The sequence below is a fragment of the Tripterygium wilfordii genome, chromosome 10 (genome assembly GCF_013401445.1).
Source record: "Tripterygium wilfordii isolate XIE 37 chromosome 10, ASM1340144v1, whole genome shotgun sequence".
NCBI lineage: Eukaryota > Viridiplantae > Streptophyta > Magnoliopsida > Celastrales > Celastraceae > Tripterygium > Tripterygium wilfordii.
The window spans coordinates 3,859,341-3,879,012 of NC_052241.1; the positions used below are offsets into that span (position 1 = coordinate 3,859,341).

Below are 19,672 nucleotides of genomic sequence, written 5' to 3' on the forward strand. Positions count from 1 at the left end.
CTTGTATTTAATGACTACCATTTTGGATTTTGAGTTGTATTACTTGGTTATTAGGAACTAATCCTCTAACTAGGGGTCCTAATGGAACCCCTCTTTGAAGATTGAATGAAATCGGTTTATTATTCTTGAATCTCTCTTTGTGTTGTTGATTTTCTGTGGATGTGCTTATTGCTTTCAAGTGCTTGATCACCATTTGAATGATTTTGAGCCTAGGTTGAGACTGGAAGGATATGCCTAGGGTTGCAAGAATCCATAGAGAACATAGGTTACATGAACCATAGGAATATAGGTTTATGACTTATGCAATCGTTAAATGATTTCCATTGTTCTTAACGGGTTTTCAATATACTAATCCGAGTGTTACGAATAACAGGGATTTATATTGAAAACACTTTCGGTGTATCTAGGAATAGAGCATTGAATGGGTTGGGAAATCGACTGTCAACAATTAAATTGAGAATTGGGAAATAATGAATCAATGGAGTTCAATTGGATAAGAGGTGGTGAAATTAGGAACCCTAGTGTTTACTTCTCTTGAAAACTAAATTTCTTGTTTGTTGTTTGGTTAATTACTCAAATTGTCATTTACTTAGTAATCTCTTAATTACTTGATTAGCATTAGACAAAATACAACCAACAATTCCCATTGCCATTTTAGTGTGATAATTACTTGGATTGACATTGAATTGAAATTGCCAATATATCTTCGTGGGAAAGATACTCTATTCACTCTTTATTACTTATAGCCAATTTTTATGTTTGCGCAAAATAGTATGGCAATAGGTGTGGGGCTGTGTTGGGTGCTGAAACTATTATGGAATGGATTCTTGTGGGGACTTGATTTCAGAGTGTGGGGGTTGCTTTGAACATGCTAAATGTGTCGCACCTTGTTGTCTTTGTTTTCTCTATATTTTTTAGTTATGCTTTCATTTGTCCTCGTCTTTTGCAGCATGGGACGACGCAAGGTAGCTGAGGCATCCGGCTCTACTACTCCACCACCTTCACCCAAGAGAGCGCGTGGCGTTAAAAAGAAAATTGTGGCTCCTCCGCGCCCTCGGCCTTCTGAAGATAATTTTGCCTCTGCTCTTATTGAGCCTGATTGGAGGATAGACGACCCTATTATGATCCAACCATTGAACTCATGGGCTAAGGCATATTTACATCACGCCCGGTTGAGTTTTTTATGGACCTTCAACCATCTCATGATTGATGTCTACTCAGCCCTAGTCCGTGCTTTCTGCCGCACTTTGTGCCCGGTTGATACAGTTGAGGGCGAGGACGGTCCCACTCACTATACAGTGAGGCTGCCCAAAGTTGATCAAGGAGCCATTTCATATACATTCACTACTATAGATATATGTGCCTCTCTCGGCTATCCAGCTACCTACTCTGAGGATCTTTCAGTAGGCCCTTCGATGGAGGTGGACCATACTACTATGTTCCACACCTTGGTCCCAGATTTGGCGATCCGTCAGAAGAACAGGCATGCTGCTACACACGGCTCTATTCCATCACGCTTCTGGGTTATTGATAGCATGGTGAAGAAGAATTTATGGCCACATGGCCTTAAATCTGAGAGGCGCGGCCCAGCCTTGGAGTTACTTTATTACTTTCATCAGGAGTGCTGGTTTGATGTGGGATCTTATTTTGTATGAGCCATGCTGTAGTGTGCGACGAAGGTGCGTGAAGGGAAGAAGATGCGGTTATTCTTTCCACGGTTGATCACTCGTATACTCCGCCATTTGGGCCACCAGCTACCAGAGACCTACGATGTTGTCCCTCTTGTTTCTTGGCTCTCCAAAGCCGACTGGAATCTGTGAACAGGTCATCTTCCTCCGGCTGCTAATAGTGATACTAAGCCGGTGGATCCCAGTGCTCCGTCCAGTCTTTCTGATCCCCCTCCTACTCGCTCTACTAAGGAGCTCTTGGATGCTATTGAGTTGTGTCAGATGGAGACCCGTGATCAACTGACTGCTATTTGTGCTCAACACTCCGAGATGATAGATCTGTTGCGCCAATTGTCCATGCAGTCTACATCAACACCGGCTGTGCCTGCACTTGCACTTGCTGCTTTTGAGCCTACCATTGCTCCTCTTCCATCGAGGCGGCGTTCTATTTGAGATCACCTAGGTTGTTTTGTTCCTATCTTCCCTACTTTGTATTTACAGTTTGAAACACTGAGGACAGTGTTCACATCTAGTATGGGGGTGGGAAGGAAACTTTCCTTTTATTTTTTTCCTTTCCTTTGGAACTCCTGAATTTTATGGTTGTGTAATTTTTCTTTTAAAATTTTAGTGTTGCTTTCCCCTTCTATGATGCTTACTATTGATGTGTTTATTGCAATGGAGATGAATTGATGAATTGTGGCTTAGAAATTGATGTTGTTGCTTTTCAAAAACTTGTGGCCAAAGGATCAAATTGAAAACTTTTCGGTAGTTGCACATCCATTACTTAGCAAATTGTGGAGACTTGAACCAATGTGAGTTTTTTGAGCCATTCGTTTCTCAATGAGTGATGAAAATCAACTCTATTGTTTTTGTTCCGCTCACTATAATATTTGTTTGATCTCATTATCCTTCATTATGGTTGCTTGCTAAGTATTTATCACATGATATTACATCCTAATCATTTTCTTGTGGGAAGTTCAATAGTGTCCTTGAAAGATGAGAGTAAGGCCATTTTTGGATCGATAAATACCTTTCTCACCCTATCTTATACATGTTATCCATTGCACCCTTATTTGAAGCCAAACACTAGCCTTTTGTTCATGATCATTTTCCTTCTTTTTATTATTGTGGAGAAAGAGTTGTTTATCTTACATGAGAAGTTGGAATGGTATATGCTGAATTTATTGGACATTGAGGGAGTATGGATGCATGTTGTGGTTTTCTTTTGAAAGGAATGTGGGATGTTGATCAATGAAAAATTGGAAATCTTGTAAAAAGAGCATGAGATTGTTCTTGAAAAAAAAAAATTATGATAAGAATGAAATAAAAATGCAGTTGCATTTGGTCTTACATTGTAAATTTGATTGTGAAGTAAAGGGAATGATGGAGGAATGAGAAGACAGTGAAGTAGTGGGAAAGTTTGAACGTATTTCTATATATAATGTTTCTCCACTTATTCGAGATTTTATACCCTTTGCCCTTCTCATCTAGCCTTCACCCTACATTACAAGCTTAAAAAGTCCCACTTTATTTTGAGAATACTTTGGATTTGAACACAAGTTTGTGAATAAGGATGTAGGTCAATAGCTTGGTTAAGTGACATCCATTCATGAGATCATTTAATTTGTTTCTTAAGCGTTCATTGAATTATTGCGTGTGGGAATTCTGATTTCTTGTTTACATTATTCCGCCCACATGCACTTGAGAGAAACACTTAGCCACTTCAGTGCGATTTTGCTTGTGAGTGAATATATGTGAGGCTTGAAGTTGAAGCTAAGAGCTTTGTAATGTGTTGTGTTTTTTGTTTGAGTTTGATATATGATCCTAAGGCGACTTGACATTTTATAAGAGATTATACTGAGCTGCAATTTCGTTGATGATTCCCTTTTGTCTTTGAACTACTTTCAGTCCTGAGATTGTGGGATAGCTGTAGATTTCTTGAAAAAAAAAATATATCTATACATATATAAAATAAGATATATTCTTCTTTTCTTCTTGATTCTAGAGTTACTCGAGTACGAGCAAAGATTAAGTGTGGGGGTGTTTGATGTGCCAATTATATACATATAATTGTACATCCTTTCACATGAAATCTTGCATTGTTTAGAGTCGTTTTGGAATTAATTCTGCCTAAAGAGTGGTTAATTGTGCATTTCAGGTGTAAGGGCAATTATGGAATAAAAGGAGAAAAATGGAGAGAAAGAGCCAAAACTGGAGTCAGAGAAGAAATCCGATCGATCGGCCCATAGTCCGATCGATCGGACAACGTTGAAGCTGGGAAGAAACGGATAGAAAATCCGATCAATCGGACCATATTCCGATCGATCGGCCAGACTCAATTCGTGATTTTGAAGTTTTCTACATGCCAGAACTTACCCTCAACTCAAGTGGGTCAAATTCAAAATGACACAGACTTGTTATAAAAATGATTCTAGGCTTTTTGGGAGTATATAGGCATAGACTTTTAGGGTTTTAAAAACTTTTTACTTTTGGAAGAAAAATCAAGGGTTTTGGAGACTCTTCTACAACAGCCATTGAAGCTTGAGCAAGGGGATCCAGGGGTTTCTCTTTATTTCTTCCTTGTTCTTATATTTAATGACTGCCATTTTGGATTTTGAGTTGTATTCCTTGGTTATGAGGAACTAATCCTCTAACTAGGGGTCCTAATGGAACCCCTCTTTGAAGATTGAATGGAATCGGTTTATTATTCTTGAATCTCTCTTTGTGTTGTTGATTTTCTGTGGATGTGCTTATTGCTTTCAAATGCTTGATCACCATTTGAATGATTTTGAGCCTAGGTTGAGACCGGAAGGATATGCCTAGGGTTGCAAGAATCCATAGAGAACATAGGTTGCATGAACCATAGGAATATAGATTTATGACTTATGCAATCGTTAAATGATTTCCATTATTCTTAACGGGTTTTCAATATACTAATCCGAGTGTTAGGAATAACAGGGATTTATATTGAAAACACTTTCGGTGTATCTAGGAATAGAGCATTGAATGAGTTGGGAAATCGATTGTCAACAATTAAATTGAGAATTCGGAATTAATGAATCAATGGAGTTCAATTGGATAAGAGGTGGTGAAATTAGGAACCCTAGTGTTTATTTTTCTTGAAAACTAAACTTCTTGTTTGTTGTTTGGTTAATTACTCAAATTGTGATTTACTTAGTAATCTCTTAATTACTTGATTAGCATTGGATAAAATACAACCAACAATTCGCATTGCCATTTTAGTGTGATAATTACTTGGATTGACATTGAATTGAAATTGCCAATATATCTTCATGGGAACAATACTCTATTCACTCTTTATTACTTGTGTGACTTGTCCGCTTGCGAATAATTCACATCTACCTTACTTGTGTATTGCACCACATCATAATGAGGATGACTTCATCCCACGGCCTTTGATTGCCGAAAATATTAGGAACAAATTTATTAGATGGGGGACATCTTTGAACCCCAGAGGAGAGATTTCATATCTTAATGGATTTTGGGAGTGATCCAGACGGGTTGCTGGACTCCTTAAGGATAGAGGCTTGGAGGATTTATCATTAGCAGTCGAAGCAGCAACGATGGAATATCATCGTCCCCCTTCAGCATATCGGGCTTTATGTGAGGTATGGTGTCCTGAAACCAATACCTTTGTGACAAGGCATGGAGAAATTGGCATTTCTCTTTGGGAAATGCGAGATATTTCCGGATTGTCTATACTTGGTGATTATTATAAAGAGGTCATTCTGAGTTTGAGGGAACTCACTGATGGAAAATCTCTTCCGGATTCTTGTCTTCATCTCTTTAAGGCTTTTCAACATATAGCCGGAGAAAAGGATATTGATCGAATCAAGCATACAGATTGAATCAATTTTTGGCTTAATGGGGTTTCTCGGAAACCCAATCCTCGAGGAGACTCGAAATATAAGAAATTATCAAACTTGGGAAAGTATGAATTTCTAAAATGTGGAATAACAACAAAAGTGTGGAGGCCCATAGTCATTCCGAACCAATGTGTCTTCTGAAGACATCAGAGATCTAAAATGTTTACAGGAGTTAGATCTTGAATTATCTACCACCAAGATTGATGAGTTAGATATAGCTGCATATCTCTCTATTTGGCTTTGTCGATTTGTTCTTCTATCAGGCGATGACCACTTAAGACCTGCAACTTTTAAAGTTGCTTCCTGGATGGCTGCAGGTGTAAGATATAGTTTGGTTCCACCTATTTTAGCGAGTATTTATAAAGGTCTTACACATACTTTTTCTTTTGATAGAAAAGATCTTGGAAGAATTACTCAATCATTTCCAGGGCACTTTCTTTATGAGGAGAATGACACCATGCTTTTTCCATCTTTAGAGGAAAAGCAAAAGCAATTGGCTTCTTTGGAAGATCTTATTTCTACTTGTATGCTTATTATTCCAGACTTGACCAATGAACGTTGCAAGAAAGAAGCAGAACAAAAGGAAGTTAGACTTGAGATTTCTCGTCTAGAGAAGCGAGATAATGTTTTGTCTTCCAAACTTGACTCCATTGATGAGAAAATGAAGAAAGAAAGTGATGACCTTAATCAATTGAAGGAATCACATTCAAAGCTAGAGAAGCTCCAAGTTAAGGATGCCACAACAGCTGAGTCGATTGCTAAACGGAAGGCAACTTTGGAAGATGGATTATGTGGGCTAGCGAATTGGATCAAGAAGAACTAGGCTTCTTTATTTATTTATTCTTGTTCTTTGTCATTTCGATTAGCTTTTTCTATGTAATGAACATTCATATCAATGAATTCATTTGCTCTCTTCTTTTTTTTGAATGTTATAACTTGGCGCACCATCAATTACACACGTATAACCAATAAACAAAGATATTCTCATTAAAGAAAGGAACCTTAAATCATAACAAGAATGTATATTTTACATGCTTCGATTTTGTCCTTTCAAAATGATAATACAAAGAAATTTTTTTCTTTTCATTGAATTTTGACTGAACTTGGAAACAAAAGACAAAGTCTTTTTCTTTATTTGGATTTAACTGAACTTGAAAATAAAAGACAAAGTCTTTTTTTTTTTGGATTAAACTTGGAAATAAAAGACAAAGTCTTTTTTTTTATTTGGATTCGACTGAACTTGGAAATTCTCAAGCTGCCTACGTACTCCTTTTGAGAAGATCAAGTCAAACGTAGTTCCATGCAAGATTTGTTTTTATTTTTTTTTAACTCTTATTTTTGCCTAGACTACCCTTTCGGGTTTTCAATCTAGCGATTTTTTTTCAATACCATTCATAGTTTATACTCATATGGGCAAGGAGTATTACAATTTAATTCTAAACGTAAAAATGCTTCAAGAATTTTCCATTGATAGGTTCGATCCGTAGATCGTCATTGTCGATAATTTTATAAGCACCATTTGTGTAGACTTCTGTGACTACATATGGTCCATCCCATTTGGGTAGGAACTTGCCCCCAGTCCGTCGAGTTATCACAATCGATCTTCTTATAGCTAAGACCAAGTCTCCTATTTGAAATGATAGAGGACGTACCTTTTTATTAAAAGCTCTGGACATACGAGCTTGATAACATTCCAGTCGCTTTTGAGCTTCCAACCTTCTTTCATCTAAAGACTCAAGTTCTTCCAACCTTAATTGAGCATTTTGCTCTATTGTAAGGCCTTCTTGGATAGCAATCCTGAGAGACTGAATTTGACATTCCAATGGTACTATTGCTTCAACGCCATAAACCAAAGAATATGGTGTGGCTTGTGTTGGTGTTCGATAAGTTATTCGACAGGCCCACAAAGCTTCTCCTACCCTTTCATGCCAATCCCTCTTTGACTTGGAGACAACTTTCTTTAGCAAAGTGCAGAGAGTTTTGTTAAAGGCTTCTGCAAGTCCATTTGCTGCTGCGTTGTACATGGAGGAATTATGTTGGACAAAATGAAACTTTTGACAAAGTTTGTCCATTAGATTGTTATAGAATGGTTTCCCATTATCAGTAATGATATATCGAGGAACTCCATATCTATAAATGATTTGACCTTGGATGAAATTGACAACGGTATCTTTTTTAACTTCTTTTAATGGAAGTGTTTACACCCATCTTGAAAAATAATCTGTAGCTGCCCAGATATACAAATGGCAGCAGACGACTTTGGAGTTACGGGTCCTACAAATCCAAACCCCAGGCATCAAAAGGCCATGAAGCAACAGTCGGATGTAAGAGTTTCGATGGTTGGTGTATAAAATTTGCATGAACTTGACAAGCATCACATCTTTTAGCATATTCTATGGAATCTTTCACCATGGTTGCCCAATAATATCCCATCCTTTTTATCCGAAAGTGAAGTTTTGGTCCGGACTGATGGGCACCACATATCCCGGAATGGGCTTCTTCCAATACTTGATTCGCTTCTTCTTTACTTAGGCATCGGAGAAACACGCCATCAAAAGAACGCCGATAAAGCGTATCTTTGTAGTAGATGAATCTAGAGGCATGTTGCCGAATTTTCGTTTTATGGTGATGATTATTTGATAACTTTCCATATTTAAGAAAGTCAATGATTGGTTGCCTGCAATCCTCATTTTCAGTTGTATCAACTGAGATATTATTAACTTTTGTTTCATCTTCAAGTGTCCATGATGGAATTACCCATTTTTGATAAATGGACATAATCGTGATATCTTTATCGAAGTTAGCCAATACAATAGCTAAGTTAGCCAATGCATCTGCTTGCCGATTTTCATTCCTTGGGACATGAATAATATTAACCCATGTCAAATTTTTCCAAGAGCTTTACCGTATGCTTTTGGTAAGGAATTAAATTGATCTTCCAGACTTCATATTTTGATAAAAGTTGATTAATAACAAACTTAGAATCTCCAAAAACCTCAAGCTGTCCGAGCTACATCTCTAAAGCCATTTCCAAGCCAATTATCAAGGCTTGGTATTCCGCCACATTGTTGGAACACATCTCCATCAATGTAATGGAGAAAGGCATGACTTCATTTTGAGGGGTAACGAAGACTACCCCAGTTCCTGCACCATATTTTCGTGCAGCACCATCAAAGAATAATTTTCATGATGGTATTACATCAGTGAAAAAGACTTCTTCATCTGAAAATTCTTCTGGAAGCTCCCACTCTGCTGGAATCGGATGGTCCACTAGGAAATCCGCTAAAGCTTGTCCTTTTATAGCCTTTTGAGGTACAAAAGTAATATCAAACTCCGATAGAACAAGCGCCCACTTTGCTAATCTTCCGAATAAGACTGGTCTTAACATGATGAATTTAAGTGGATCCGCCTTTGAGATCAAATGAATAACATGTGCAAGCATATAATGTCTTAGCTTCTTTGTTGCGAAGACTAATGCTAGGCACACCTTTTCAATTGGTGAATAATTTAACTCCGTGCCTACCAACGTACGACTCACATAGTACGATGCGCTTTCTTTCCCCTCATCATCCACTTGTCCAAGAAGTGCTCCTAATGATCACTCTTGGGCAGCAATGTATAGGATTAATGGCTTATATGGAATTGGTGCCTTTAGTACAGGCGGATGTAGAAGGTATTCCTTGATATTATTAAAGGCATTCCGACAACTATCATCCCATTTAAAAGAAGTCTATTTTTTCATCAACTTATTGAATGGGTGGCATCGTCCAGCAAGGTTTGAAATAAACCTTCTAATGTATGCGAGCTTCCCTTGCAAGCTTTTTAGCTCATGTAAGTTAGTCGGTTCTGGCATTTTTAAAATGGTGTCGATTTTTGTTCGATCAATTTCAATACCTCGATGCCTTACGATAAAGCCAAGAAATTTTCCAGAAGTGACACTAAAGAGGCACTTGAGAAGATTCATCTTTAATTGAAATCGACGAAGTCTTTCAAATATAACCCATAAATCATCTAAATGATCTTTTCGGTTTTTCGTCTTTACGACTAAGTCGTCCACATAACATTCCACCTTTTTATGCAACATATCATTAAAGATCTTCTGCATGGCACGTTGATATGTAGCTCCGGCATTCTTCAATCCGAAAGGCATAACTTCGTAACAATATATTCCTTTTGGAGTACGGAATGCAGGGAATTCCTCATCCTTTGGGTTCATCCGAATTTGGTTGTATCCAGATGAGCCATCCATGAAGGATAACACTTCGTGTCCAGTAGTTGCATCCACCATTAGCTCCGTGATGGGCAATGGAAAATCATCCTTTGGACATGTTTTATTTAAATCTCGGAAGTAAACTTCATCACTGGGACAATATTGGCAATCCATGTCGGGTATTTAACTTCTCGAATGAATCCAGCTTCAATAAGTTTATTGACTTCATTCTCAATTTTTGGGACTAATTCCGGTCGGAATCGTCTTTGAGCTTGTTTTATGGGACGTACTCCATGTTTGATAGACAAGTGATGGATAACAATCTTTGGATCTAGTCCTGACATTTCTTTGTAAGTCCATGCAAACACATCCATATATTCTTGCAAAAGCTGGATGTATTTTGTTTCTTCTTCTGGACTTAGAAGTCCACTTACAAATGTTGGCCCAAGCCCAGAAAATACGGAGACTTTTTGTACAGACTCCATTTGGGTTGATGTTGATGGATTATCACCCATCCGTTCAAATACTAAAATTTGAGTATTTTGCTCTTGTATTTGGCTCGGAGCAAGGAGCTCTACGGGCTTGTCATCATTATACTCAAAAATCTGATTTGATTGGTCGATGCTTTCTTTGCTCTAATTCGGATAGGGTGTGAGTCGTGAGACTCATGTCCCAATCCGTGTTTTGGCTATGGAATAGATATTCCTTGTTTATTTATCACCGGAGCTTTTCCACTATACATAACGGAATCAAGTTCGCCAAGTTTGCGTGGCTTCCCTTTTCCGTATCCAGTGTTCTCCATGAGCTTCTTTACACGTGGATCAAACCATCCATTTGAATGGTCTCCCAAAGCTTTAGGAAGCTCAGCTTCCTTGACATTTTCTTGTGTAGAATTTAAGTTCACAACTTTCCCAATAGAAGGAATCGGAAGGATCAGGTCTTCCTTGAGAATGTCAATATCACTATTCGACAACTCAATTTTTGATGATTCCTTTATAAAGGTTCTTGATAAGATGTCCTCAATTGAGTCATCTTTTACATCATTTTTTGATTCTTGAATCAACACTGGAAGGGTTTCTTGGGGCATATCTTCCTTCTGGTAAAATTTTGCATCCACAAAATGAGATTCTTCGCTTGCGAATGGCTTTGATTCGACTACAATGCATTTTTCCTCACCATCTCGACTGTATTTGAAGCATTAGTTCCATGTTGAAGGAATTACTCCATTCTCATGTAACCAGACACGTCCCAAAAGTAATTCATAGGATATTTTGGAGTCGATTACATGAAATAAAGCTGATGATATCAAATCATTCATCTCAATCTTTAACCGGACTGTGCCAATGGCACATTGTCCTTTTTGATTGAAACCTTGGATTGTGAGTTTGCTTTTAGAAAGCTCATTCACTGAGACTCCAATCTTTCTCATTGTATGAATCGGCATAATATTTACAGCAGATTCACAGTCAATGAGGATTCGAGATATTTTGTGTTCTCGAATAATTCCACTAACATAAAGTGGCATGTTATGAAGTCTTGTCCCAAGCTGTAAGTCATCGTCCGTAAAAGTAATTGTTGTCATACAATCAATGGGACTAACTTTTCTTATTTGGAAAAATATTTTCCCTTTGTATTCTTCTGGATTGAGCAGTGTTTTAACTAGCGCCAAACGAGTATCTGTTGGGAGTTCAAGGACTTCTGAGATGTTCATGTCAGAGGGAATTTCTCGGAGTGACGTAACAACTCCTTTCTTCTCAATGCTTGAGGTTTCCCTCTTAGAACCATATCTTTCTTCATGTGACTCTTTAGAGTCTATTGCACTGATCACATATGATGTCATATGTTCATCTAGAAAGTAATCTTTCGGAAAGTATTCCTTAAGAGTTACTTCCTTTTGGGGAGTTGAATGAGTGTTCTCTGTCTCAACATCAACATGTGTCTTACTTCGATTTCTTCTTAATCGATTCTTAGGCCGAGATTTCTTATTTTCTCTCCTTTCGAACTCTTTATTCGGAATAGGTATTGGACTTGGAAGAGATCGGATTAGTGATGGGTATTGTCTTTTACTTTTCACCTCTATCCAACCTTCATCTTCACTTTCAGATAATGAATTATACACTTCTGGTGACGAATCCCACGCATCTAGATCATCCGTCGTAATTTCATACAACGTTGGCCTATTAGGAGCTTGTGGTCTCGACATTTTGGGATATGCATAAACAATGGTGGCTTCTCCATCTACAATGAATTGGACTCTTACAGCTCCTTTAGGAAGCTCAGTGGTCGGTTCTATATTTGATGGTTCCTCGTTAGTTAGGGACGAGGGCATCGTTTGAGATTCCATTGATATTGGAATGGGATCAAATGACCCAAAAGCCACCATTCCGCAATTAACTTCAACATTATCAGTAAGATCAAGATCGATCTTGTTTTCCCTGTTCAACCGCATGATTATGTCCTTCAAGACAAAACATTTCTCAATCGGATGACTAATGATCCGATGATACCTGCAGTACTTAGGATTATCAGTTTGGCCAATTTCTTTCTGTCGCTTCGAAGTAGGAATCTCTATGAGCTTTTGTTCAAGTAATTGGTCTAGAATTCCAGACACTTCGAAATCTGTAAATGGGTATTCCTTCTCTAGCATTTGTTTCAAGGTTGGTTGCTCCTTGATTTGAGTTTGATCCTTACGAGTCTTGGACTCGAATTTAGATTTAGATTTCTGTGTAGAAATCTTAACTGGTCGATAGTAACAGCCATGAATTATTTAGTCCGTGAAGGCTTTGAATCCCTTTTCACCTCTTTTTTTAATTCTCTTTTTTCATGAGGGTCACTTGACAAATGGCTTCCATGCCTTGCTATTTGGATTTTCAAGTCATGGGCTCGGGTTGCAAGTTCCTCGAAGGAATGAGGATATTAGCTTGAAGATTGTAAAGTAACCCCCAATGCATTCCTTGAACACACATATCGATGGAGGAACTTTCACTTATACGTTCCTTACAATTCAGGGCAAGGTTCCTCCAACGTTCAATATACTCGACCACAGCTTCTTCTTTATTCTGCCTCATTCTTGTGAGTTTTATGAGGTTAACTGTTCGTCGAGTGCTATAAAAGCGAGTTAGAAACTCGTGCTCAAGTTGATCCCAACCTTCAATGAAGCCAACTGGAAGGTCAGTATACCATTCAAATGCAACTCCTTTTAGGGAACGCACGAATTATTTTACCTTGGAATCACCAAATGTACCTGCATTATTGCAAATTTTGATGAAATGAGCAACATGTTGCTTTGGGTTGCCCTTCCCATCAAATTGTTGGAACTTAGGGGGTTGATAACCCTACGGCATGCGGATTTCATCAATCTGGCGACTATATGGTTTTGCGTACACTAGAGATGATTGTGGGGCTCCACCATACTGAGCTCAGATGGTATCAACAATCATGTTTTGAAGTTGATTAACAGAGAGTGAAGCAACAGATAAGTTGGTGGAATCACAGAGAGCATTTTGTGCTGTCAAGCGATCTTGCTCTTCTTGCTTTTGTTGAGCTTTAAGAGAATTTGAACTTTCTAGAGTTTTACCTTCTCGTGAAACAAAGGTTTCATGGCTCGGTTCTGTGATTGGTTTAGGGAAATCCAATCGATTTATGAGTGCAACAATTTGTTTGTCCTTCTCTTCTAAGGACTTTGTCAATTGATCAATGATGACATTCGTTTGTTTCACCTGATCTTCAGAATTTGTTGCCTCGGTCATCATAACAGGTACAGGAATCTCTGATTCCGACGTTGGGATGTAATTATCCCACTTCTGTGATGTGGATTCCTCAGGGGTTGGAATATACATATTTCATTCCTTTTGACTTGGGATATTTGGATTCAGATTTAGACTACGAAGGAGAGGTGTAATCACCCCACTTCCATGATGCCAACTTCACGGAATGAGATTTGGACTCGGATTCATCACCCGAGGAGCTGGAATATACATATTCTGCCTCTTTCATTTCATCTTTGATTTGAAGGGATTTGGACTAGGATTCATCACCCGAGAAGCTGGAATATACATATTCCGCCTTTTTTTGATTTATGGGATTTGGATTTGGATTTACTCACATGGGACTTCTTTTGACCCTTTTTGAGAATTTCTTAAGAGGAGAAATCAATTGTGATTCTTCGGCTTTAACTCGCGTACGAGTTGCGTGAGAGACGTCATCAGTGACATCAATCTCCTTCGAAGGAATCGTGGATTCCATAGTTTTGACTTAGACTGAATTTAATAAATTCAACTGAAAGATGAAAGGAGAAGAGTGTCCCACCGAGCGTGCCAGAAATTTATACACAACAAATTTCTCAGTGTAAATTAAATACACTTAGAAGTTGGTATAAATTACAAATATTTAAATCAAAGTGGACTTGATCTCTTCTTTCGACGTATTCCACCCGAATACGGAATCCTCTGATTTTTAGCTGAACACTTAAAACAAATTCTACGAATTTGTAATAAACTCCAGTTGGATTTAATTGCTGGACTTGAATTTGGGACTTAATTACTGGACTTGAATTTGAGATTTGACTTGGACTTGAGACTTGAAGGAATTCAAAGAATTCCGGATTTAGAGAACTTGAACTTGAAGAAAATTTGAGTCTTTAGATAGTTTCTCTCTCCTTTTCCTCTCATCTCCCCTTCTTTCTTTTTTTTTTTCCCAAATGAGCTTGGTATTTATAGGAAAAGGGAGAAGTGAAATTTACTTGATGTACCATTGGCCTTAACCCTTGACATTAAGGATATTGTAGAGAAATCACTTAATCAAAGATTATCTCTTTGATTTTATTTTTATTTTATTTGAATTTGATTTGATTTGAATTTATCTTATATTTTATCCATTTAACTAATTTAATTTGATTTGGGCTTCATAAATTATTTTAATTTAGAGCTCATTTAAAGCCCACTATTTTATTTAAAGCCCACTACTTCAATTACCCATTTACCCATTTACCACCACTAAATAAGTATCCCAAATATGCCCTTTCATTTGTTTCCTCTAATTAATCCATACTAAATGTTAATTAAAACAAATTTGGAGATCGGGATGTTACAACCTAAATATAAGACTGTCTGTAAAATAAGGAACAATTATTGAGAATTTATCAAAAAACACCTCTACATCATATTACTTAAAAATTCTATATTTTATTGAATATGAATAATAATTCCTTAAATCTAGGGAATTACTATTCATTTCTCTAAAAATAAAATATTATTTCTCTCTCCTCTGTATACATTCTCTCTCGTACTGTCACACATCCTCTCTTAACGCATAGCCTCTCTCCTCACTTTCTTCACACAACTCTGCATACTATCTCATACCATCACAGAGCTCTGCATACTCTCACATATCTTGCTCATTGATACCATTGATCTCAGTTTGAGACGCCGGGTTCCAGTCATCGGAGAAATTTCCGGGTTTCAAAGAGGGCATTATGAACTTTTTCGTAACATGTTGATGTTCTGCCCACAGGGAAGGAATTTTCGGTTATCAAATTCACTATACAATCTCGTTGATCTCTCTCATATCAAAAACTTACATCACCCACTCACACACATGAGACATCAAAAAGAGGGGATCTGGTTCTCTCCACAAAAAAAGGGATAATTAATATTAAATATTGTGATATTTTAAATAAAATTAAATGTATATTAATAAAATAAGAAAGGGAAGATAAACAAATATTATTTTAATGAATTAGAGAATATGATAGATAATTTGATATTGTGTTTGTTGAATAAGGAATTTGTAACATAAGAGAAAATGACATTTTGTCTGTATTTTAGTGGATCTATTAAACTAAACTGTTGCGAATGCTCTTTGGCCATACATGTGGCTCTAGGTGAAGTGTTTGATACTTTGATTCAATGAAGACTGAATGCCCGTTTGATAAAGCTTTTTTACAAACATTTATATTACGCACTAGTATAAATACTTGTATCTATCCAAATAACATTTTATGTGCACGTAATTCAAGGGATTTTGTGGAGTATATTATGGCTTTTTTGGAATGCTACAAAAACCAAGCATTTTAGTAGCATTTGCCTAACATTTGTCTATTTTGTCCTTATTAATAAATATTAAAAAAATTTATAAATAAATAAATTAATTAATTAGCTATTAGAACAAAATAATTATTTTTTTTAATAAATTAGTTATCTTTATTTTATTTTAATTAATTATCTTTATTTTATAAATTAATTTTTATTTTTAAATACATTTATATATCTTTATCACAACTAAAATGCATGATACCCTTGCAAATAATTTGTCACAATATGCTACATAGCATAATTGTTATCAGTAAAGGTTGAACCAAACAATACCAAACATTCATGCAACATATCTATTACTAAAATTATTCAGTATTTCTGCTACCATCATTTCTACTAACATATTTACTATTTTACAAAATACTTTATTAAACTAGGCATCACTTACCCCGTTAAATTTAATATATATTATAAATAATCTACCATTATCTTGACCATCGATTTAGATTTTTGAATGAATGGCCAAGATTGTAGGGCAAACCTAAAACACTAAAATAAATCTCTGCCCCTCTGTATCTCTCGCCGACTCTCTCACAGTATTTAGGGAAATTTCTCCAAATGACCTCATCCACTAACCAAACTGCAGAAATGACCTAGTTTGTTAAAAACAGCAAAAATGACCTCTTTTGAATTTTCAAAGTCAAATATACCCTTACCCTTATAAAACAAATACAGAATATCATTCTCTCTTTCTTCTCTCCCGAAACACAAAATAACAAATTTTCTACCCTACAACGCAGCTGCTCCACCTCAATCTGCACTTGAAAACACTAAAACCTTGATCGAAAAGCACAGATCTGAAATACCCATTGTATCGACAACATTCGTTGTTATTTCGCACAGCTCTCATTGCAAGTAAGTACATATATATACAATGGTCGTCTTCAGTTTCATTTACTTGTCCTGCTATAGTCGAGCAAATTGCTCGAGCATTTTATATAGTCGATCAATCTATTTTTAGTCAAGTATTCGGTTGAGCAACAGTGAATTATCTGGTCGAGCATTTTTTGTTTGGTCGAGCAAAAGTAAATTATCTGGTAGAGCATTATTTTGTTTTGTCGAGTATATTGAACTTATTTGGTCGAGCATTATTTTTTTGGTTGAATATAACGAAATTATTTGGTCGAGCAATATCTCTGGTCGAGCATTATTTTTTTAGCCGAGTATATGGAACTTATTTGGTCGAGCATTATTTTTTTGGTTGAATATAACGAAATTATTTGGCCGAGCAATATCTTGTATATGCTCTAGCATTATATTTATACTTGTTTGTGTATTTTTGTTGGTCGAGTGTTTGTTAATATTTGGTCGAGAAATGTTTTTAGTGGTCGATCAACCTTTTTTGTCTGGTCTTGAATCATTTATCATGTACCTTTTTTTTGCAGGGATGACATCAATTGATTTCGTGGTCTTATATGGTGGCCAATGGGAAATTTTTCGCGGTATGTACAAGTTCAAAGGTGGAAGAAGTCAAGGTGCCATTGTTAAAGATACCATTACGTATTCGGAGTTGGTGGATATGATCTATGAGTTGTTTGAAGTTGATAGTAATACACATGTTTTGGAGTTGAAGTTTGCATATAATACACATTTTGACATGGAACCAATGGTCTTAAGTAATGACCGTGATCTCAAATTCTTCTTAAGGCAAAATGATGATCCTCGAAGACCTGCTACTCCACTTTGTGCATCAATTCTTCCTATATATGAAGATAATGTTCCCTCACAAAATGTGAGTTTCATTCCCCAGACACAGGAGGAGTTTATTCGACAATCGGCAAATGTGTGTAAGGGTTTTGTTGATTGTGGATTCAACGATATAGATGCATCATCAAATCCGGATAATGATGGTGATGATGACAATGAACATCATTATAAGCCTAATGAGGGTTATCTATTTGAGGATCATTGGTTTCATGATGATACCGTTCAAGAAGATGTTGAGAAAGAAATACCTCCAGCAGATACTAATGTGCCTAGCCATCCTGACATTGCCTCTGTGGAGATGCCTAAAAACATCGGATCAAATTCTATTGTTCCATGTGTTGGGAGCAATACCATTAGTAATTGTTCCACCGGTTACAAGATCACAGTTGGGCAGATTTTCTTAGACAAAATGGAGTTACAAAAACATATTGCTTTGTATGCTATGAAAGGGAACTTCCAATTTCATGTGATAAAATCGACGAAGACTCTATAGTTGTTAAATGTCTAGGAACAGGCTGCGATTGGCGTATGAGAGCCATAAGAGTCAAGGAATCACCATTATTCAAAGTGACAAAGTTCAATGACATTCACACTTGCTCACTGGACTATCTAAATGGAGATCATAGGCAAGCATCAGGGAAGGTGATTGGGGATTGCATTAAAGGAAAATATGATGGTGTAGGGAGGTCTTACAGGCCGAAAGACATAATACAAGATGTGCGGACAGAATTTGGTGTCAATATTACCTACGATAAAGCATGGAGGTCTAGGGAGCATGCTTTAGAATCAATACGAGGATCTCCAGAGTTATCTTTTGCCTATCTGCCACACTATTGTGCGGAGCTAGAGAAGAATAACCCCGGAACTATCACTCGTATAGAGTCAGACAAAGAGAACATGTTTAAATATTTTTTCTTAGCTCTTGCTCCGTCCTTGCGTGGTTTTAGATCTTCGATGAGACGTGTCATCGCTGTTGACGGTACCCATCTAAAGGGAAAGTATCTAGGCACGCTTTTTATTGCATCTGCTTTGGATGGTAACAATCACATTTATCCTATTGCTTTTGGTGTTGGAGATTCGGAGAATAACGAATCTTGGATATGGTTCTTTGAGAAATTACGACAGGCAATCTCACTTGATGACTTCTCTGAATTGGCTATAATTTCAGATAGGCATCAGAGTATTGAAAGGGCATCGACCTTAGTTTTTCCAGAATCATACCATGGTCACTGCATATTCCACATCAAACAAAACATGAAGGCAAAGAAATTCGATCCTGTAGTGTTTCCAATTTATTTCAAGGCAACGAAGGCATATCGTGTTTTTGAATTTGAGGTCCTAATGACACAGTTGAGCTTAATTGATCCCCGTGCACAGAGTTATCTACTTGAGGCTGGTTTTGCTAAATGGTCTCGTGCACATTTTCTTGGTCGGAGGTACAATATACTAACTACAAACATTGCAGAGAGTATGAATGCTGTTCTTAGAGAAGCTCGCCACCTTCCTATAACAATGTTGGTTGAACACTTGAGGGATTTGCTTCAGAGATGGTTTTATGAGCGACGTACAGAAGCAGCATCTCTGAATTCTGTACTCTGCAAAGAGGTAGACAAACATATACGGAAGCGGATTGATAGGTCTCGTAGGATGGACGTTACACCAATATCACATATTGAATATTACGTTCGTGATGGATGCGGTAATGGTGAGGTTAACTTGCACAATAGAACGTGTTCTTGCAAGAAGTTTGATTTGCAACAACTACCGTGTGTACATGCATTGGCTGCTTGTGCCAATAGAGAAATCGCGGTACATTCTTTGTGCTCAAGATATTATACCAATGAAGCTATTTTGGTAGCTTATGCTGAACCTATATACACAGTTGGTATTGAGCACCAGCGCGTTGAAAACGATATAAGAGTATTATTACCACCTAAAGCGAAAAGACCAGGTGGTAGGCCTAAACAGCAAAGAATACCTTCCCAAGGTGAAACTGTGATTATCAGACATTGTGGTAGATGTAAGAAAAGTGGTCATAATCGTCAAACTTGTAAGGAACCAATAGCGTTGCATCCAAGAACTGAATGAACTTTTGATATTAACATTTGA

General features: G+C 37.1%; 1 protein-coding gene across 1 annotated transcript; it reads left to right on the top strand.

Moving 5' to 3' along the window:
* The first annotated feature begins 18,091 nt into the window (after positions 1–18,091).
* LOC120007256 lies at positions 18,092–19,651 on the top strand. Its single transcript, XM_038857458.1, has one exon. The coding sequence runs from the start codon at positions 18,092–18,094 to the stop codon at positions 19,649–19,651; it is 1,560 nt and encodes a 519-aa protein (XP_038713386.1).
* The last annotated feature ends 21 nt before the right edge of the window (positions 19,652–19,672 follow it).

What these genes read in the sequence shown, in the direction of transcription:
- LOC120007256 (XM_038857458.1), top strand. Translation starts at nt 18,092, where the DNA reads ATGAGAGCCATAAGAGTCAAGGAATCACCATTATTCAAAGTGACAAAG.